General features: G+C 38.2%; 1 protein-coding gene across 2 annotated transcripts; it reads left to right on the forward strand.

Moving 5' to 3' along the window:
* The first annotated feature begins 1,906 nt into the window (after window positions 1-1,906).
* LOC145598741 (uncharacterized) lies at window positions 1,907-20,379 on the forward strand. 2 transcript variants are annotated; one of them, XM_081655129.1, is made up of 12 exons: window positions 1,907-3,195; window positions 3,736-3,825; window positions 3,906-4,142; window positions 4,359-4,580; window positions 4,659-4,764; window positions 10,783-10,938; window positions 12,304-12,365; window positions 12,472-12,554; window positions 12,676-12,749; window positions 12,832-12,872; window positions 13,404-13,446; window positions 20,044-20,379. In XM_081655129.1, exons 1-12 carry the CDS (start codon window positions 2,026-2,028, stop codon window positions 20,046-20,048), a joined length of 2,289 nt encoding a protein of 762 aa, XP_081511255.1. In that variant the 5' UTR covers window positions 1,907-2,025; the 3' UTR covers window positions 20,049-20,379. The 2 variants fall into 2 exon arrangements, with proteins under 2 accessions (XP_081511255.1, XP_081511256.1); XM_081655130.1 differs by having other exon boundaries at window positions 12,472-12,551.
* The last annotated feature ends 2,382 nt before the right edge of the window (window positions 20,380-22,761 follow it).

Below are 22,761 nucleotides of genomic sequence, written 5' to 3' on the forward strand. Positions count from 1 at the left end.
GTTATTTAGGCCCTATTTTGTTCACTAATTTCGAAAAATTTAAGTTTGAATAATATATACAGTATCTCATATTCTATTTAGGGCTGTTCAGACTTCAGAGTGCGGTTTGAAAATTGCGGTACAATTTTTGAAAATGATCAAATCGCAGTTTGTGGCTTGGTGTGGTTTCCAAAATAAATAAGATCAAACGGCACCGCACTTTAATGCGGTTTGTAGTTTTTATAACATACTTTAAAAAAATATATAAAAGAATCAAAATAATATGAGCTAATCTTTGACTAATAGCTAATTAAAGGTTAAAAAAAAAGAGTTTGATATTTGAGTTATAAATTAATAATCTCAAAATAAAAGATAAGTTTCGTTTTTGAAAAAAGTAATTATGTACTACCTCCGGTCCACATTTGTTGCAACTTTGGGGGTAGTTGGGGAGGCCGAGGCAAAATTTTTAATGGGGTGTTTAGAAAAAGTAAGGGTAAGTAATTAGGGGAGTAATTTGGAGGGAATACATGTGGTCCTATTTTTTGACTTTTTTGCACAAGTTGTACTTTTTGGTTTTTAGTGGGATTTCCCACCCAAATTTTCTGGCAAGAAAAAAGGTGGGAAATTTTTATCCCCCACCTTTGTTCCCTCCCAATTTTTCACCGAAATTCAAAAACATTTCAATAGCCCCCAAAAATCAAATTTAGCATTCATTTTCAAACAAAATGCCCCATATAATTAGGTGATACGACTTTAGCCTGTCAAAAAGCCACCTGAGTCCCATGACGACGGAGAAGGGCCCTCCTCTGGTGCGAAGCGTATCAGATCTGGTCCCCCTGAGGGGATGTCCAGGGAAGAGGAGATTGAGGCGTATCTGATGACCTATTACCCTCAGTTCTACCCTCCTCCTAACTGATTGAGCAGCGTATACTCTACAAACCCTAATTTTTTTGTTTTATTGCGTGTTTGGTTTGTGCAGTGTTTATTCTGATGTTGTTTGTGCAGTGTTTATTAATTACAATTTAATATAAATTTTGGTAGAACAGATTAATACAGCTTAAAAAGCTTTTTTTATTTGCATTTTAGATGCGGTACCTAAGTACTCCGTAAATGTGATAAACTATGGCCTAAAAGGCGGGTCTGAGGCTCTAAGTAAGTCTAGAATCACGGCAAATTTTAAGATGCACCATGGTGCACCTATTTCTAGGTGCACCACGCCTATACTTTTGAACAATCAGTAAAAAAATCTGAACAATTGCAAATTTTGAACATGTAGTATAAACATCTGAACATCGCAAATTTTGAACATTTAGTTAAAAAATATGAACAATTGCAATGCATCATGCCTATACTTTTGAACATTTAGTAAAAGAAATCTGAACAATCAAGAATTTTGAACATTTAATTAAAAAATCTGAACATCACAATTTTGAACATTTAGTAAAAAAATATGAACAATCGCAATGCACCATGCCTATAATTTTGAACTTTTAGTAAAAAAAATATGAACAATAAAAAAATCTGAACATTTAGTAAAAAAATCTGAACAATCGCAAATTTTAAATTATTACGAGTCAGACAAATTTTGAACTGACTCGTAATAATTCAATAGTTTTGTAATATAAACTGAACATTTAATGTATACAAAATGAACATTTCTTGATAAAATATGAACATAAAAATTGCATGTTTATATTCAATTTTTGTGACGTGTTCATATTCTTTTTACTAAATGTTCATTTTTTGTAAAATGTTCAATCTTTTTTACTAAATGTTCAAAAGTATAGTCGTGGTGCACCTATTTCTAGGTGCACCATGGTGCACATAATACTAATTGTAGAATCACGCTTGCTTTGACTCGACAAGGCCGTCATTTTTAATAGGTTCGAGCAAGATATTCGATGGCCCGGCCTAGCTCGAAAATTTGATCACTTCTACAGGATTAAAAATTTGTTTCAATCCCCCTCTTCCTGTCTTCCATACACAGTAAACACCCATTCGCAACAACCTTCAACGACCCCAACCTCTCTCCTCTCCAACATTCAGATGCCTCCAAAGGGCCGTCCACGGCGCGCCGCCGCCCGGAAAAAGCCACCACCGCCGGAAAATACCACCATTTCAACCGAACACGCCGAAGAAATACATGCAGACAATCACCAACCTCTCACTGAAGCTCCTCTTCCCGATAACGACGTCGTTTTGGCTCCATCATCGGAAACCCTGATCGCCGGAAAACCAGAGCCACCTGAGAATCAAGCACAATCGCCGGAAACCGCCGTGAAACCTCAAGACGACGTCGTTTTGGGCTCTGAGGAGACTAAGGATAAGGATATTGTTGGGAAGGCGAAGAAGGTGGTGAAGAAGACTGTAAGAGTTGTGAAGAAGGTGATTAAGAGAGTTCCGAAAAAGGTTGTTAAGTCTGAAATTGATTCTAAAATTTATCAAATTGACAAGGTTGATTCAATTTCGAAACCTGAATTTGCAATTTCAGATTCTGTTAATGATGAGGAATTAAAGTCTGCAGGAAAGTGTGTTCAATTGAAGGAGGAAGTTAATGATTCGATGTCGAATATTCGAGAAGAGGAATCGAAGTCTGCTAGTAGTAGTGGTGATCAATTGAAGGTGGAGAATCATGATTTGAATTCGAATTCCACAACAATAGCTAAGTCTGGTGTTCAATTAAAGGCGGAAAATTACGATTCCGATGTTTTAGTTTGTAAGATGGAGGAGGAGGAGGAGGGGAGTAAGGTGGAGGTTGAGGAGAAGAAGGATGTTCTAGAAGAAAATCGAGTCGAGAATGCAGTAGAAAAAGTAAGTGAATTGATGGAAATTGAGAATGTTTCGAACAATGAGGGTAATGTGGAGGAGAGGGGTGGAGAATGTGGAAAGGAAAGCGAGGGTTTGGTTATTGCCGAGGGCGGTAAGGGAGAGGAGAGTAAGGGAGAGGAGGTGGAAGATGGTCAAGGAGAGGGGAAGTTGTTTAGAGGAGAATTGGAGGCGATGGAGCGAAAGAAGAGGCGAAAAACGGAGATATTCATTGGCAGGTTGGATAAGGATGTCAAGGAGGATGATATTAGGAAGGTTTTTGCAGAGGTTGGTGAAATTGTGGACTTGAGGCTGATTTTGAATAGTAAGACTGGGAAGAAATTTGCGTTTCTGCGGTATGCGTCCGCAGAGGAGGCCAAAAGGGCGTTAGATAAGTTTGCCAAAGTTGAGGTATATGCTACTGCTGCTACTGCTTTTCTTGCTCATTTGATTCATTTGCTGTTTTGTTGCTTAATAGAGGGTAGGTGTGCAGTGGTTCATTTTCTGGTTGATTTCATGAGATTTTCGAGTTCTCTATATAACTGTTATCTTCTCTGCCTATGGTATGAAACTTTTAAGTTGTTCTGCTATGTTGACTTAATTTACATAGTAGTATATAATATATATTGGCTCATGACCTGGGATCATGAATTGTATATTGTTTGATTGTTTTTTTTGACTGTATGTTTGATGTGAATTTGTGAAATATGACTAGTGTCCCATAAACTATTGCAGTATAAAAAATATTGATTTTCTATGCTCAAATAGCATTACATAAACCCAATATCTTATACCATATAAAGTAACCTTATCATCACCGTTTACATAATGCAGTTTGGAACGTTAGTCTTGTGTATGTTCTTGTGCAAATTTGAAAATACTTTCCTTTTTATGCTATTTAACTGTTTTTTTTTTAATCTTTCTTGGCTCTTTTAATTCATGCAATCAAAGATTTGTGGCAAGGAGTGTGGTGCAACCCCTGTCGAGGGCAATGATACGATATTTCTTGGTAACATTGACAAGAAATGGAAGTATGAAGATGTAAGACTCTTGTACTTTTTAAATTCTTTAAAAGCACAATCTTTAGGGAGATTTCACTAACTAAACATATGTTTGGGTAGGTTCTCAGTTTGTTGAACAAGATTGGTATTGGAAACATAGATAAGGTCACAGTCATGGTGGATTCGAATAACAGCGAATGTAATCGTGGGTTTGCATTTGTTGAATTTTTAACCATCAATGATGCTCAGCTTGCTTATACGAAGCTTCAAGAGAAATATGTTTTTGGGAAGAATAAAAAATTAAAGGTTGCTTGGGCTGAACCTTTGAAGGAGCTTGATGAAGAAGAAATGCTTAAGGTATATGTTATGTAAAATACATTGATGCTATAGATGGATAGGAACTCACAATGTTTGGCCTAATCACCAGTTGCAAATGGTCAATGAACTGTTTGCAAGTTGAGCATTTTAGATTTCCATTAACATGTGTAAGAATTTATTTGGAATTTTTAAAGATATTTGAGGATCTCCTAGAAATTAAGCATGATTATTTGTGGTGCAATAAATATGTTGCAGGTCAAAACAGTATATGCGGAATTTATACCTTCCTCTTGGGATGAAATGAAATTGAGAGATACTTTTAAGAAGTTTGGGGAGATAGATGATATCGTTCTTGCTCGGAATCTTAAAACAACCAAGAGGAAGGACTTTGCATTTATCAGTTATAAAACTCGTGAAGCTGCCATTAAATGCATTGAATCTTTTGGTCATGACTTAAGCGGCAAAGATGAAAGCAAGGTTTTCTTTCTTATCTTTAAAACTTGTAAATGCTTGTATCAGTTTATGACTTAACTAAAATGCAATTTATGTTCTTAGGTAAGTGTGAAAGTCTCCCTTGCTAAACCAAAGCCAAAGGTAAATCAAAGAATTGCAAAACCTTTTGCCAAGGAGGTCCCCCAAACAATGCCAAAAGCCAGTCACAGTGAGTAAATCATATGCTTGTTGTCAATAATTTGTTTGAGACGATTAAGATGAACTTAGCTGTTGCTACTGAAATTTGATTGATTATTGCTTTTGGTGATTGGTTTACTCATTGCAAAGTTTTATGGGTAAATTTTTCATTAATACGAAGTATTTTTTGCAAATTATTTATTTAATTTTATATTGTTAAACTTGCTTTATCCAGCTTATTAGTATTTAAGCTCTATTATCCTTGGGTATTTGCAACGAACTAGTGTGGTGTTGATAAATAAAATGGACGGAAGGTTGATTTGGATAAATAAAGCTCGAAGCTTGCGTGAGGCGTCAATAGCTTTAGGCCATTACTCTCCAAATATGTCAATACAAGTTTCTGAATGCCTACTTCTTTAGAGACAACCACTATTTATACTACTACTAACTTACAAAAGTTGGCAAATGCCTTAATTACAAAATTACTCTACTTCTTGTCTTCTTCCAAGTTACCACAGTGAATTCCAATAAGCCAAACTCTCTGCTCTGCTGCTGCCTTAGTGTAACGTTGGAGGGGTGGTGTTGGTGCCCTGCTTCTGTCTTGGCCTCCTGCGGTATGTCAGAGTGATTGGTGGGCGCGGGTGCATTGCAATACCGCCCCTCAAAAGCGCCACCTTGTCCTCAAGGTGGAAAGCCGGGAATTGCTCCTTAATTACCTCCGCGTCTTCCCATGTTGACTCGAATTCAGGCAAGCCGTGCCACTTAATTAGCACCGCATATCCCTGATCACGATTACTCATTGGCCTGACCTCTAGAACACTTTCGGGCTCGACCATTAGCTCAAGTTCTGGGGTAATCTGTTCTGGTTTAGCAACAGGGGTAATGACATCTCCAATCGCCTTCTTCAATTGCGATACATGGAACACTGGATGTATGCGACAATGTGAGGGAAGGTCTAGCTTATAAGCCACGGCTCCCACTCGTTGAACCACCTCAAAAGGCCCGTAGTACCTAGCTGCCAACTTCTCAAAGGGTCGTTTTGCTAGTGATCTTTGCCTATAGGGTTGGATCTTGAGAAATACACGATCCCCTACTTGAAACTCCACCTCACGACGCTTATTATCTTCACTTTTCTTCATAATCTGCTGGGCTCTGGTCAGATTTGCCTTCAACTCATCGAGCATTAAATCTCTTTCTTGGAGACTCTCCTCAACTGAACTCACGACCGTTTGTCCTGCTCCCACCTTTATCAATCTTGGAGGTTCCCTCCCATACAATGCTTGGAAAGGGGTAAATTGCGTGGAAGAGTGAGGGGTAGTGTTATACGAATACTCTGCCCACGCAAGCCACTTTGCCCATTCCCTTGGCTGCTCTCCCGCGAAACACCTCAAATACGCCTCAAGCCTTTTGTTCACCACTTCCGATTGCCCATCCGTTTGTGGATGGTAGGCTGTACTCTTCTTCAAATCCGTGCCCTGCAACCGAAAGAGTTCTCTCCAAAAAACACTCACAAATACCCGGTCCCTGTCAGAAACAATGCTATTAGGAATCCCATGGAGTCGCACTATTTCTCTAGCAAAAACTTCAGCCACGCTAAGAGCCGTGAATGGATGTTTTAGACCAACGAAGTGAGCATACTTGGTTAGCCGATCCACAACTACTAGGATGGTATCCAACCCCTTGGATCGAGGAAGCCCCTCAATGAAATCCATGCTAATGTCTTCCCACACCCTCTCCGGAATTGGAAGTGGCTGTAATAGCCCCCCCGGTGATTGTTGGGAATGCTTGTTCCTTTGACAAACCTCACACCCCCTCACATACTCAGCCACATCTCTCCTCATTCCTCCCCAAAACCATTCCGATCCCATCCTTAGATATGTTTTCGTTTCACCCGTGTGCCCCCCTGTTCGTGAATCATGGTAAGCTTGAAAAAGAGCCCTCTTCAAACTGGAATTTCGGGGAATCACCATCCTCCCTTTATACAGCAATTTACCATTCTCAACCGTGTACCCCATTGCCCCTTCACCACGCTCCACTTCCGATTTCAATTTCTGCAGTACCGCATCTTCATCCACCTCTTTTTCCAGCACCTCCCAATTCACCGCCTGAGTCGCCACAATCACGGCGAGTTCACCTTCTAACTCGGCCTCTCCCCGCCTCGAGAGGGCGTCAGCCACTCGGTTTGAAACACCGGGTTTGTATTGCAAATCGAAATCGAAGCTAATAAGTTTTCGCACCCACTTTTGATACTCCGATCCCACCTCTCTTTGTTGAGCATTGAACTTGAGGCTTTGTTGATCACTTCGAACAATGAATCTCCTCCCTAACAAATAATGCTTCCATTTTTGCACCGCCAAGCACACCGCCATCAACTCTTTCTCATAGATCGACTTAGCACGGCCGACGGGACCCAAAACCTTACTAAAAAAACGCTACTGGCCTTCCCTCTTGCATCAACACAGCGCCTAACCCGATGCCCGATGCATCGGTTTCAACAATGAAAATTTTCTGGAAATTCGGCATGGTAAGAACAGGGGCAGTAGACATGGCTTCTTTCAATTTTCGAAACGCCTCACTGCTGTGGGATTCCACCCAAAATTATCACGCTTCAACTGCTCAGTGAGGGGTTGGGCTATATGAGCATAGCTACTAATGAATTTCCTATAGTAGCCCGTTAGGCCCAAAAAGCCTCTTAGCTCTTTCAAGCACCTTGGAGTGGGCCACTCCAACATGGACTTAATCTTTTCATGGTCCACTGCCACACCTTCATGGGAAATAATGTGGCCCAAATAAGCCACTTTGACCTTGCCAAATTCACATTTTTTTTGATTTGCAAACAATTTGTGTTCTTTGAGAGTTGCTAACACTGTCCTCAAATGGGTTGCATGCTCCCCTTGACTTCTACTATAAACAAGGATATCATCGAAAAAAACAAGAACAAACTTGCGGAGAAAGGGACGGAATACCTCATTCATCAAGGATTGGAAGGTGGCGGGGGCGTTGGTCAAACCAAACAGCATGACTAGAAACTCGTAGTGTCCCTCATGAGTGCGGAAAGCCGTTTTATGTGTGTCCTCCGATCTCACCAAAATTTGATGATACCCGGCTTTGAGGTCCAACTTTGAAAACACCCGAGCCCCATGGAGTTCATCCAAAAGTTCATCGATGACCGGTATAGGATATTTATCCGGCACAGTCTCCTTGTTGAGAGCCCGGTAATCAACACAAAATCTCCACGAGCCGTCCTTTTTGACCAAAAGAACCGGACTAGAAAAAGGACTCGTTGATGGCTTGATTATACCCGCCATTAGCATCTCCTTGATGAGTCTCTCTATCTCGTCTTTTTGGAATTGGGGATAGCGGTAGGGTCGTACGCTAACCGGGTTGCTCCCATCCCTTAGCACTATCGCGTGCTCATGCCCACGGCTCGGGGGAAGCCCTTTAGGCTCCTCGAAAACCTCCCCAAACTCATCAACCACGGCCTGTAAGAACTCGGGGATCTTCCCCCCTTGACTCTCTTCTACCTCCTCCTCGATTCTGCTGAATTCAATCAGCAACCCTCCACTCTCCTTCTTGAGTGTTCGAATCATAGCTTTCAAGGTGACCCCTGTCCTTGAAAGGTTTGGATCACCATTAATGGTGACCGTCTCCTCCCCTCTCTTAAAATTCATTCTTTGCAACTTCCAGTTCGTCACCACCTCACCGAGTTTCCGGCCACTGAACACCCAAAATGATATCCGAGTTCCCCAACTGCAGTGGCAAGAAATCCTCCACGACTTCCAAATTCTCGCCCAATTTCAATCGGACTCCACAGCATACCCCCTTCCCCTTAATTGCTTCACCATTGCCCAAAGATACACCGAAGGCGGCGATTCCGGTGATCGGAATTTTCTACTTGTTCACCGCCCCTATTGATATAAAGTTATGGGTGGCTCCGGGTTCCACCATCACCACCGCCGGAGTCCCCTGAATTTCCCCCGTCAATTTCAAGGTTTTTGGGCTCGTCAACCCCACAATGGAGTTCATGGTTACCGCCGTCGTCGTTTCCTCCTCCTCTACCGGCGCTTCTATCGTCGCAAACTCTCCCGCCTCGTCGATCTCATCCTCCTCCACCATTAATACACTCAACCCCTTGGCGGAGCAGACGTGAGTGGGGCCCGTCCACCGTCCGTCACAACGGAAACAGAGCCCTTTGGCTCTTTTCTCCTGAATTTCCCGATCGGTCAATTTTCGCATTTCCCCACTGAATCGTGAGGATCCGGGGTAGGTTCGGGTTTGGTAGGAACGGTTTGGGTTTGGGTTTTGGTTGTTCACCGAAGCTACTGAGGTCTGTGAACTGGCTTGGGTAGGAGGGTAGGTTCGGTAAGAGTTGGTGGGGTAAGTGTTTGGGTTCAAATTTGAATTTGGGTTTGGGTTAGTAGGAAGGGTCGGGTTGGATTGGTTTTGGGTCGGCCCAACGCCCAGGAGTGTTGATACGGGGCTCCGATTGAAGTACGAGTAAGGACCCGGTTTAGCGAATGCCCCGCCCGACTTCTTGAGGCCGTTAACCCGGTTTCTCTCTTCTACTCGGATCGCAAGATCCATCGCATCCTCCAATGTTAACGGGTTAAGCAAACGGATCTCCGCCTTCACCTCCTCTTTGAGTCCGTTAATAAATTGCCCCTTTAAGAGGCTTTCAGGGATGTCAGCCAAAGGCGCAGCCTTTTCTATGAAAGTGCGGCGGTATTCGACCACCGTGGATGTTTGAGTGACGGCGAGCCACTGCTCATGAAGCGTACCGGCGTTCAAGGGTCGAAATTGCGTCAGCACCCTGAGCTTGAGGTCCTCCCAATTAATTAAAGGTCGGCGGCGCGATTCCCACTGGTACCACCTGAGTGCGTCGCCGTCCATCGTGACCACGGCCGCCTGCAGCTTCTCGACCTCCGTGAGCCGATAAAACTGGAAATACTGTTCCCCCTTTAGAATCCACCCGTCCGGGTCGCCACCATCAAACACCGGCATGTCTAGCTTCCTAAACTTCCAGTTACTCCTCGCCTCCTGATCATGGCGGTTTACACCGACGCCCGCCTCCCAGTTCCCTATCCGAATCCCGTTAAATCCTACTCTCTCGAAGTTCGGTTCGTTAATCCCGCCTCCGAACTGGGGCTGCTCCACCTCGTCATCCACCGGTATAGGTTGCGGACTGGGTTGTTTGCCTAGTGCCTTGAGAGCGCCTCTGATCTCGTCCAAAATTTTGTCTTGCCTACTCGCCGTCATACTCACTTGCTGCGTAATGTCGTGTCGGAAGCGATCCATCTTCCCCTCCATGGATTGTCTCACCTTGTCGACCGTTTCTTCTTGCTTCTTCAACAGGGTCTGTTGGAGTGAGTTTTCTCCTTCTCCAAGTTTTTCGAAAATTTCCTCCACTCGCTCCTCCAACGCCGCCACTCGTTCTGGTGTCACGGTCAGTGGTGTCGGCGGCATGGCTGCTCTGATACCAACTGCAACGAAATAGCGTGGTGTTGATAAATAAAATGGACGGAAGGTTGATTTGGATAAATAAAGCTCGAAGCTTGCGTGAGGCGTCAATGGCTTTAGGCCATTACTCTCCAAATATGTCAATACAAGTTTCTGAATGCCTACTTCTTTAGAGACAACCACCATTTATACTACTACTAACTTACAAAAGTTGGCAAATGCCTTAATTACAAAATTACTCTACTTCTTGTCTTCTTCCAAGTTACCACAGTGAATTCCAATAAGCCAAACTCTCTGCTCTGCTGCTGCCTTAGTGTAACGTTGGAGGGGTGGTGTTGGTGCCCTGCTTCTGTCTTGGCCTCCTGCGGTATGTCAGAGTGATTGGTGGGCGCGGGTGCATTGCAGTATTCTGTTTGATGTAATTCTTAATATAATCCCTCTTTGCAATTAATTTCTTTTCAGTGATGGATGCTCTTTAAAATGTATCTGTGAATGTCTAATGACCTCTCCTGAAATTATGTGCTTTAAGATATATATTAACAATTTATAATTTATCAATGCCGTTAGTGGTAAATATTTTGACTCTATGCAGGTAAAGTTAGGTCAAGTGAGCCTTTAAACTGGACACATCGTACAGTACCTCGTCATGGTATTCAAGTTCCTGATATGTCTTCTACAAATGTTGAGTTGGTCCAGTTATTGAGAGAGCAAGCTTCATGGAGATCACCACATGCGAGCCTAAGCAACAGTAATCGGATTTTTTCTTTTCTTTGTTTGCATTATGAAACTCATTGCATACATTGACCAAGATATGCTTTTGATCAGTGATTTTTTTCCCTAACTTAGACTCTCTCTCTCTCTCTCTCTATCTTCTTCTTCTTCTTCTTCTTCTTCTTCTTCTTTTTTTTTTGCCTAAATAAATACGGCAAAGCACTTTTCAATGTCTGCCATCCAGCCTTAAGTGTAGATGATGGGCATTAGAGTCTAATTTGATGTCAGCTGTATGTTTATTCTCTAGCATGAAGGATTTACGTGAGAGAACTTCTGCTTAGGTAGACATTTGACAATATGAACCATAGGGAGGAAAAAAATTCCTAATGAAAAGTTACAATAGATTAGAAGCATACCAACGCAAATATAAGCGATTAATCATAGAAAAGAAGCAAGCATGTTTTCACTTAAAAATGACTCTCCGACCGAAACCTGATGATGAGGGAACCGTTTCATTGCCATTTGGTTTGGGTAGAGTGTTGAAATAGAGGAGTACTTAGTTTTATTTCTAAATCCATTTAATTTAACTTTTTCTAGCCCATTTTATCCTAATCTTAAGTCCAAACTATATATTTTAATCCTTTATCGGCTGATGAGATACGTGGTCATCCCTGATGAGACACGTGTCTTAATCTTATCCCTTTATAGGCTGATGAGATACGTGGTTATCCCTGATGAGACACGTGTTTTATTTATCTTAATCTTAAGCAAACTATCTCATTTAGTTGATGAGACACGTGGTTAGGGAGACATGTTTAGGTGTCTACACAATACATTTTCACCATAGCTTTCTTGTTGGGCATTTGTTTGAAGCATGCAATTTACTTTGTTTGAGAAGCCAAAGGATGCAAATATGGGTGGGCGAATACCCATATGTAGACCACTTTTTGTAAACATAAGAAACATTTTAAGCTTGAAGAGTTAGAGTAAGCATCTGTAAATTTTCCTTCTGGTCCACATTGTTGTTGTGCCTTGACACTTTTGGTATTTTCTAGAATTCTAGTGTTTAGCAGTATCAGCACCTCCCCTGGCACTAATGTATAAATATTGAATCTGCTAACAATAGGTGGGTGGTTTTGTTGGGGAGGGGGGGGAGGGAATGACCACATCTGGGGGTTATTGCTTTGGCTAACCTTTTTTAAAATTATGTTTATACAATTGCAGTTAGGCAATTGGTGGTTATTATGTTGGGCCTTTAAATTTCTAGAGTTAGCATGCCTTTTGTGTTTGGGATTTGTTCTCCTTCCTATGATGGATCTTGAGATTTCCTCTTTAGCAGTTCTCTTGTTATCACCTGAATAGAACCTTGAGGAAATTTATTTTATTATGGATTTATATGCAGGACCCATGGATATGCGCTACTCTAACCCCTTATCTGGGAGGAAGCGTCAATATTCTGAGATGGTAAGTGATTAAGTATTTAACCTGTATCTGCCTTTTGGTTCTTTTTTTTATTTATTTTTTATTTTTTTATTTTATATATAATATTTCCTTTGTTTTCTGCTACTAGGAAACTGATCCGCTACATGGAATCTCAAACAGATATTCTCACATCCATTTGGATGCTCCTTATTCTGTTGCAAGTTCTAGGTGGTTTGTTATTTGAATTAAACCTATCAATGCAGCTTATTTTTGCAGTTAGTATTCTCTTTATATTGTTTATGCTCTGGGTCACGCTGTCATTAAATAATTAGCTATTTGTTGCTTCTTTCAGTCAAAATATAATGCCTCCTAATGGTCTTACAAACCCTATGACCTATCATCAACGGCATGGTGGGTACACTTCTGGTAAGTCGACTTGGGATTTTCAACGATTTGATTGAATGGTTTTTCTCTTGTATTCATAACACAGAGGTGTTTTTATCACCAGGATCACTTTATGGAGCCAGATATTATGCAAACAATGTTGAGGTATGTTGGACAGCATTGAATTATACCTAGGCTACTAGCAGTTGCATATTCTTTCAGTGTAACCTGATGGTTATCTTAAACTTTCTAGCTCTAGGAAAAAAGCAGCATGACGATCTTCTATTATCCTTGTCAATTTGCCTGTCATTTCATTAAATTATTGAAAATATTTCTACCATATATCTTTGAGACATGCTACCCACCAACCTAGTTGGCTGTTGTGGATTATAGATCATTTTGCCTCCACAAATCTCCCTTACGCCAGTCACATATCTAAACTTGACATTTGGTGGTTAAAGGTTGAAAGACTTGAAACTGGGTTGCTATGATACCACCCACCAAACATTTGGTAATTGCTCACTTCCAAACCCTTACCTCTCCTTCTCCCACCATTCCCCAAACAAAAGAAAAAGGGAAAAAAATGACCTTAAAGTTGGTTTCTTTTGTTTATTTTTCTTAGAGCACCTGTGCTCATGCCTCATGGTGCAGTGCAATGAGTTCCTGACTTGCTTCTGCTGTTTCTTGCTATGGCAGATCAGGGATAAAGCACATGAAAGCAGTTTCCCATATCGACGATGTAAGTAACTGAACTATAGAAAAGCTAAAGACATTGATACTCCCCACTTTACCATGTTGGAAGCCATGTTGCATACATTGTACATGTTGACAGTTTTATTGCCGTTATGTGCTTGTGTGAAAATGCTCGTGTTCATGCTGCTACATTGTTGGTAAGAAAACTCCTACTTGCAAAGACGTGTAAGGAGAGCTCTCTATTCTCTCATTATAGGATATATAGTCCTAGTCCTTGTGTGGTAATACCGAAGAATTTGCTTATATTGTTATAAACATTTTGCAAAATAAGATATGGATTTATAAACTTACATTGCCTTATGTGGAGGGATTAGTTGGTAAGGTGGGGTGAGAAAGTGTATCCTTGGGAATCTAAATTGTTTGACCTCTACCCTTAAATTAAATTTACAGTCTCCACTTTTGAAAGTTGATATTGGAGTACATAAAGAGTACACTTAACGTAGTTATGGACAAATTGATCAGTTCAATTCAAGAAGAAATACCATGATGCATGATGTTTGCGGATGCTTTTGTGTGAATTGATGAGACAAAAGTTGGTGGGAAGGCAAGGTGGAATTCTAGAGATATACATTAGAATCTTGAGGCTTTATGTAGAAGTAAGACAAACTATTCGGAGCGTAAGTTTAGCGGAATTTGAAGTAGGGAGGCAAAGGAAATCTCCTTGGATGGGAGTATTGTGCAAGGTTTTGAATTCTTCTGCTATTTAAGATCAATTATTCAAAAAGATGGGGAATTGTATGGATATGGTGATTGTAGAAATAAAGTGGGTTGACTGAATTGGAAGAGTGCTTCGGGGTTCATATGTGATTCTGGCATGCCCCATAGATTGAAGGGAACATCTTGCCACATGACAAATAGACTTACCCTATTATATGGTGCTGTGAAACATTGTCATATTCTTAAGATGAATTTGGTGATGTGTGTGTTCATGTGTTGTGATAGATGTGTGTGTGTTATAAACTAGCAAATCTGACTTGTATTCTGATTTAATAAGGTTAAATAATAAAGATAGCTTGATAATTTGGTAGATAATGGCTAAAAGTTTACAAAGGTAGTAGGTTTAGCCTACAAAGCTTCTATTAGTGACTTGAGGTCACAACTCTCCTAATAGTGACGTACGGTGTGTTTGGATTAAAGGGAATTGGAGGGGAGAGAAATGGAGGGATTAAATTGTAGAAAATTGATCTCTCCAATAATGGAGATATTTGGAAGGAAAACTCACTATTCTTCCCTCCCTTCCCTTTCCCTCCCCTCCTCTTCTCCTCCCTCCCCTTCTTTTCCTTCCCCTATCTTTATCTAAACACACAGTTAAGGTCACAACTCTCCTAAGGAATTACTCCAAAATTCAGCCTGCCTTCTCCTTTCCCCTCTCTATTTATCTATACTAAAACTAAGGACTATAAACCTAATAATACTAGACTACCAATATTGCCCTTCCTTAGGTTAATCTATTACAGTGTGGTCATACGCTCATACTAGAAAGGAATCAAGGATTCAATGAGGAGTGAGGTAATTAGGAACAAAGTAGAGGTTACACCTTTTGAGTATAGGATACAGGATAATCGCTTAAGATGGTTTGGTTATGTAAGACACACTGGTTTGGTTAGGAGAGGCTTAAAGAGTGCAAAGATGGGATTGTGAGGGTCAGAGTTAGACTAAAGAAAACTTAGGAGGAAGGTTATTGAAAGCTATATGAGATTTTTGGGGATTGAGGGAGTTAGATTGGGCATAGTGAAAGAAGATAATACTTTTATTTTCTTTCCTTTTTGCGTGTGTGTGTGTTTCCATATACATTAATCCCTGTATTCATTAACTTTTAGTTCTCACTTGTATTTTATAAATTCTCTTTGTTTTTCTAAAATTTTGCATTTGTCCTCTTAACATTTAATTACTTCTGTGATTTAATTTTCTTGTCACTACTATGTAATTTCTTTGTTTATATTTAGTTGCAACATATCTATTTTCACGCTTGCCCACCATTAATAAGTAAAAATTATAAAAACTTAATTTTTGAAAATATACTTTGAGAATAATCTTATAAGATCACACCTGACCATATTTTTATTTGAATATAACTAGTCAAAGATGATCAAATTGTGTGTGAATAATGTAAAAGTTGAAACGTTGAACAGAAAGATACGCAGGAAGTATATGTTTATCTATCAATGGAAGATGTACAAAGTACAATGTAAGGGCTTGTTGTATATGGGCCTGTTGTAGTTATTGAGTTGAAGAAGTTTCATTTGTCGTGAGTAGGTTTAATCCCAATACCCTTTGAAATCCACTACCCTATCATATACTCCCTTTGTCTTTTTTTAAAAGCCTATTTGGGTTTTTTTTCATGGAATTAGAAACTTTTAGATTCCTTAACACCCAGGTAGTAAATTGCACGTGGGGCATTAAATGCTTAAAAAATCAGAAAATGTAGTTGTCCAAATCACTTTCTCTCTCCCCCCCTTTGGCTCAGCTCCGCCACTTCAAAATCAGCTAACAAACTCAAAAATTAATAAAGGGGTTTTGTAGTTGTGCAAGGAAACTGAATTTTCTTTGCAAAATCTTTATTAAGTACAAAGAATCGAAGAAAGACAGATGTAAACCAAAGAAAAAAAAATGAAGAACCGAAAATGCTTGAAAAAGAGTGTAGAGAGAGAGAGAGAAAAAATGTCGGTTTTGGGAATGAAATAAAAAAAAATTCTCAGTTTTTAACCTTCACCTTTTTTGGGGACATATAGGGGATTAAAATTGGGGGATGAGATTATTTTGGTCAAAAATTTATATCCTGAAATAGAAAGATTCACAAATAGGCTTTTAATTTTTTGCAGCCCAAAAAAGAATACAAGCTTTTAATAAAAGGACGGAGGGAGTACAAAAATAAAAGTCAATTAAATTTGTCTAAAGTTTTGTATTGGTAAAAATGTGTCAAACAAAAAATATATATATATAGGTCTTCCAAAACATATACAAAACCACGTTACAGAAATACCCAAACCAAGAGACGTAATCCTGTTCCTAACTTGCTAACCGGGAGCAGTGTTCAAAGGGGGCATACATATTCTGAGTCAATTAAGAATTTCGCGTGAAAACTTGACAAGCACAAACATGCCATATTTTGTACAAGGGTCTTATCCTTCACAAAACAAGCACAAACATGCCATGTTTTGTACAGGGGTCTTATCCTTCATAAAACAAGCACAAACATGCCATATTTTGTACAAGGGTCTTATCCTTCACAAAATAAGCTAGTTAACAGCCTCACATAAATGTGCTCTAGCCTCCAGGTGACAGATGTGCCACATTTTCATGAATGTTTTGGCTAGTTATGATGTTGTATCGTCTCTTCATTGCATCACTTCCAACTCTCACCTCATCTTCTCACCTAAATAAAACTTGCAGCCTCTTCTAACACTCCTTCAAAACTCAGTTACTTAGACATCTCCATACCAAACCCAATATACCTACCTTGCTACACATTTTTATATTCATTTTTTCTCTTATATATTCTAAAATGCTAAGGGAATGCTCAAACATGAGTAGTGTATGACTATCTAGCTTATCGAATCTGGCAAAGGACTAGCATTTCATCTCCATCCTGGTGTCTTTATTGTCGAGAGCTAAAGCTACCTTTTTTACACAAAATTGTCAAGAGGCTCGGTTGTTGACCTTGAAAACATTATTCTTGGAGTCATAAAGTTGACACATGGCTTTGAGAAGGATGTTTGAATTTCCGATTATTGGACAAGACTAATAACAGTTTACAGAAAAACCAAAATAAGACAATGTTCTCTTTCTTTTCCATCCAAACAAAGTAATTTGGTTAAGATACTGGCTTGTTTTTCGAGTCATCCTCTCCCGGGTTTTGAATTTCAAGGAGTTGTTGGGACTATTTACGGACCCATTTAGCTTCCATTCATTGACCTTACAAAAAAGAAAAATTCAAGTGCATAAATATGGTCTGATGCAAATTAAATTTAAGCTGGGCTATATAAAATTATAAAGTGTCAAAATAATATATTATGCATAGAGGGCTAATTTCGGAAACCATTTCTAGTAATACTGTTTCTTGTATATTTGGAGAGGCACTATGGAAAGTAGAGTTTATTGAATTACACTATGGAAAGGAGAGTTGATCGAACTATGGCAAAGGGATATTCGGTCATTGGTCAAACAACCTAAAGTTAAACAATATTTTTACCTAAACCAACTTGAGACAAGTGTCTTAACTTGAGACAAGTGTAGGGCAAGCAAAGGATCGTATTCACAGGAAGTGGGTATGAGTACACCAAGAATATGAAACAGTTATAAGTTAGTTCGCACAAATTGGGATTTTGATTAATTAACTAACTTAGAGATAATCAGAAAAGTGCTAGGGCAAATGGGATTCAATACCTACCAAACCGATAGATCAACAAAGCGGATAGACATGAATCATTCTTGGGTGATAGAATGGGAACTTAACATTGTCTTTTTCAAAGTCACAACATAAACATTTCCTAGATCAAACAACTGACATGATAAGGAACAAATGGTAGGAAGTGGATTTCTAACTCGAGTTTGTGTTTTGATCGTTATGAGATAGCATGAAGCACAAATAAATAGGAATTCTCACTTAAATTATCATACTTAAGCATCCTAATCATTGAAACAAGGCAACCATAAGCATGTAAGAGATATATATAATCCAATTACACATGAAAAGACTCACTACCAAACCCCATTTTATAAAATAAAAAAAAAATTAAAAAAAAAAAAAAAAAAAAACCAAACCCCATCTTCAATGTGAGTTAGGGAATGAACACATGAGCATAAAGTTGCCACCAAAAAATACACATGCATTAACCATGAAGACATCCAATTTAATCAATCCATGACTTGCCCCTAACTAAGAAACTACTCACTAAACATGGTGGAAAGTATTGTAACAATCAATTCTAAAGCTATCATGAATTCAATTTAAATAATGGAGAGATAAAACCAAGATTGATTGAGCATGCAAGAGCAATTAATAAGCATAAGAATCAGAAAATTAGAGAGCAAGATTGATTGAGCATGCAAGAGCAATTAACAAGCATAAGAATGAGAAAATAGTGAACTAAGACATTGATATCTCAAGCTATCAAACTACACTATAAAAAGGAGAGTTAACAAAACAATGCATTTCAGTCAGTGCTTTGACTTGAAACCAGTATTTTCAAACTAATTCCCGTTCTATGCCTATAGTAACTAGTTTTATATTGCCTCTTTGCCTTTCTTGTAAATTGCACACCATTGCCCATACAGCTTCTTGTTCTTTACAAGGCTAGTTTGATTCTTTCAGCAATAACAACTCTCCTTGTGTTACAGGATGATGTGGTCTTTTTAGATTCCCTCTATCTTTTTCCCACTCTAGGATTTTATGCTTCCTCTAAGAGTTGTTCTTACCGACCACTAATCTTGAATTTACGTCCTAAACTTCATAATCTGAACTTTCTTTTCTTGGATTCCAGATTTCCGGGTTGACCAAAATTGTTTGTTTGGATGAAGAAAAACCGACAGCAATGTCTTTTTCTAGCTTTTTTTTGTAAATTGTTGTCACGGCCTTATCCAAGAAAAGAAAATTCAAATACCCTTTTCAAAGCCATGTATTAATTATATGACTCCAATAATAAGGGTTTCAAGTTTAACGAGCAAGCCTCTTTACAATTTAGTGTGAAAGAGATTGGTAAATATACTGAACATTTCCCTGATTTTATCAAAGACCGCCCAAAAGCGAAACCTAAGGTGACCTCAACAGATTTTAAGAATATTTTGACGAGTATGGATGATGATGACTTTGATGAGAGTAGGATTAAGGCAAAGTACTATTATGTGGTTGATTTAGAGAATATTTAAGGGAGGCTCTTAAAGATCTTCAGAAATTGAAGATAGTAATTTGGCTAAGATCATGCTAGAGAAAATCTTGGAGTTGGTGATTGCAGGACAGATCATAGCTGAACTGTTCTAAAGAAGAAATATACTTTGTTAGTTGTGCTCTAGTGTTAGAGGTATAGATTAGCTACTTAGCTCATTTCTTACGTGTCACACATTCAAATTACAGCACTTTGTGAAGATTCTCCCAAAATTTTCACCCATAATGATCCAATAAATTTGAACTACTACTATATCAAAAGTGTAACAAAGGATTTTTATTTCATTCAACTAACTAATCCATGAAACTGCTACATTTCCAATTTTAGTGTTGATTTACAATGGTGTTCGGGCAACAATTGCCTAAAACCATTGCGTAAACTTCGTCTACATCCGACAAATGTTTAACTGTAGCCATTGTAATGTACCAATTGTTGCTAATTCCACTAGTGTTTGTTTGCGTTGTTCTCTTTTTATTTAGTGGAACAAGTTAAAAACACATCTGCTGTCTTTGCTTTTGCACCTAGCTTTGGACTTTGGTGGTGCTTTATCCTTTTGACTTTTTTTTTTTTAAGAAAATAATGTGTAACTTAATGTTTTCATGATATATATGCGAAACATTTTTTTTACTTTGGTCGTAAAGTACTTCAAGCATATGTTATATTCATGAGATCACTTGTTTACATAAATACGTAAGCAGATTGACTGTTGGAGGACTGAAGAGGAAAGCAACTTGGTAGTGAACTTGTGATGCTACAAGCTGATATGGAGAGGTATAAAAAATGGTGAGCCACCAATTAGTATGATTCTAAATCGGTAATTATATTTCGTTTTCTTTCCTTGTGATGTAATTTCTATAATTAGGTTGTTAGACTTAGAACCCGCCTTTTCTTCTACTAGTTTTTATGTTTTTGTCTTTTTTGTTCAATGTGCATGGATTGTTCATAGTCTCCATACTATATTGCTTTGAAACAATCCATCCTAGCTTTTCCATAAGATGTTAAACTCAGTCTCAAATTTTTTATCCAAGACATTATTTATGATGTTATTATGACACAAGTACCTCCACAACTTTGCCTTCAAAGATTCACTGATTCAATAACAAAACAAATTGTTATCTTAACTTTGCCTTCTTATTTGGTGGAATCTGAAGATCCAATTGGTGACCCAAAGAGCAAAATTGTACTTTAAAGTAAGCATCACATTTGGCACTAGCCTTCTCTAGTTCTCTTCAATTCTTTACTCCTTGCTTTGATGGTCCATCTCCATCTTTCAAGACTCATCATGGTAACTGTCAAATAATAGCCAACTAAAATTTGACCAATTTCTGATTCAAATGCTCACACATTTTTTCACCTACATGTCATTGTACTAATTCTTTACTGTGTAATTGTATATGGTCTTTCTGTGCCAAAATTGAAGTAAAGATTTGAGAGACAAAATAATTCATTTTTATGGAGAATGTTATTCTTGCTTCATTTGCCAGTTTTAATAGCCAAAATGGCAAAAAATAATCTTATTTGCAAATATAGTTGGACACTCCCTTGCAAATTGCAATTTCTGAAAAATTCTAAACTGATAACACAATCCGTTGTGGTTACCACAAAAAATTTGTGTGTTCATTCTGTCGCACAACAAAAAATGTGTAATGTGCCAACAAATCTGCAGGGCCCTGAACCCAGAAAAGCTCATTGAATTTGTTGGCCTGATATAGAAAGTTGAAATGTATCTTAGCAACCCTTTTAAAGCAAATCGAACCTCATTTTGTAAGTGATTCAGCCTATGGCGAAGAATGATTTGCACAACAACAGTACAGTCAACTGCATACTTCGTACTTGAGTTCTTGAAGTATCATCATCTGCTCTTTTTATTCAGCCAACTAATAATGTGTTTTTGCCTTCTAATTATATCACTTGTGCTCTTCATTTCAATTTCCTAAAAGTTGAATCTGCAAAGAAAGAACATGTATCTTTTAAGCCATAATTTATATGACAGATTTGTTAGCTCTCAATTAAGACTGTTACATCTAATATTTTTTTTTAAAGGTAAATAATTATGTTGCTAAACTCGTGAAGTAGTGCACCCTTAGCTTTTTCCCTTTTCTCTTGCTGGGAGATTTTAGTAGTTTAGGAATTGAGTTTTCTTAGTTGGACCCTATTCTATTTACCTTTTTTTTTGTTAAACTTTGTTATTTTTACTGAACTGAAATTATTTTTGCTAAACTGGGATTAATTAAACTGCCTTAAATTTAATTTACCAATTAAAACTTCTTTTTACTGATTCTCAATTATAATTGTTTTTTCAAGTATATTTTTATTGAAATGAAATTATTAGGGCCTTATATGTCAAGATATTTCTAAATGGTGTATTGGTGGTGTATCATTCACAAGAATATTTTTGGTCCATGGTGCTCTCTCCCTTTCTACTCTCTAATACTACATATAGTGGTCAGTGGCGAAGTGCATTAAAAAAAAAAAAAAAAAAAAATGAGCTTGATAATATATCCTTCCCCTCTGAGATTTTCGTTTTAGCATCAGCTATGTCTCTTGAGTTTTTTGGAATATGAATATGAAATTTCATGTCCAACTTTGTTTATAACTTGACTCTAAACCTTAATAAGTCATGTAGTTCCCATTAGAAAATGCAGAAATTAGACGTAAAATAACAAAGAACAATTTAAGTAGACAAAGACTTTTACTTCCTCCGTTTGTTTTTAGTTGCATCACTTTCCTAAAACGGAAGTTTTAAATTAGTTGCATCACTTTTCTTTTTAGTTGATAAACACTCTCTATATCTCTCCTATTGCATGGGTCCATTTTTTTATTCTCTCTATCTCTCTCATCTTTAAAAATTGTATAGGAGTCTGTAATTTGCAAAGTGATGTAATTAAAAAATCACGAAGGAAGTATTTAGAAAATCTCCTCTTTGCCAAAGTTAATAAAAAGACGCTAATTTGCTCTATTGCTTTAGTTGATGTGTATACGATAACAATAAACTCAAGATCTTAAGTCTAACAACATTTTTACTCTTAAGGACACACTAACTTTGCCTCATAATAGACTTTTGTTATAAGTTATAGGAAATTTTTTCAAAAGTCACCTTTTTTTTTTAAAATTTTTTTATAAATTTTTTAAATTTTTTTTATTTTTCTTATTTTTTTTTTTGTGAAAAAAACACCTTTTAAAAAAAATGTTGTTAAAGACCACCAATTTTGAAAATTTTGTTGCAACTTACCACCAATTGCCAAAAAGTGGATGTTGACCACTTTCTCCAGCATTAACCTAGTCACGTGCCACGCATGTGACATTTTCTCTCTTTCGATTTCCCCCTAACGATATTTACTCTTTAGATTTTCCCCATTATGAACCCTAACTCTCCCCCTAATGACATTTTCTCTTTCGATTCCTTCTTCTCTTTG

Source organism: Chenopodium album, chromosome 20, assembly GCF_948465745.1.
Source record: "Chenopodium album chromosome 20, dcCheAlbu1.1, whole genome shotgun sequence".
NCBI lineage: Eukaryota > Viridiplantae > Streptophyta > Magnoliopsida > Caryophyllales > Amaranthaceae > Chenopodium > Chenopodium album.

What these genes read in the sequence shown, in the direction of transcription:
- LOC145598741 (XM_081655129.1), top strand. Translation starts at nt 2,026, where the DNA reads ATGCCTCCAAAGGGCCGTCCACGGCGCGCCGCCGCCCGGAAAAAGCCA. An exon ending in ATGAAGAAGAAATGCTTAAG is followed by an intron (nt 4,143 to 4,358) that starts GTATATGTTATG and finishes AATATGTTGCAG; the next exon opens with GTCAAAACAGTATATGCGGA. An exon ending in ACATGCGAGCCTAAGCAACA is followed by an intron (nt 10,939 to 12,303) that starts GTAATCGGATTT and finishes ATTTATATGCAG; the next exon opens with GACCCATGGATATGCGCTAC.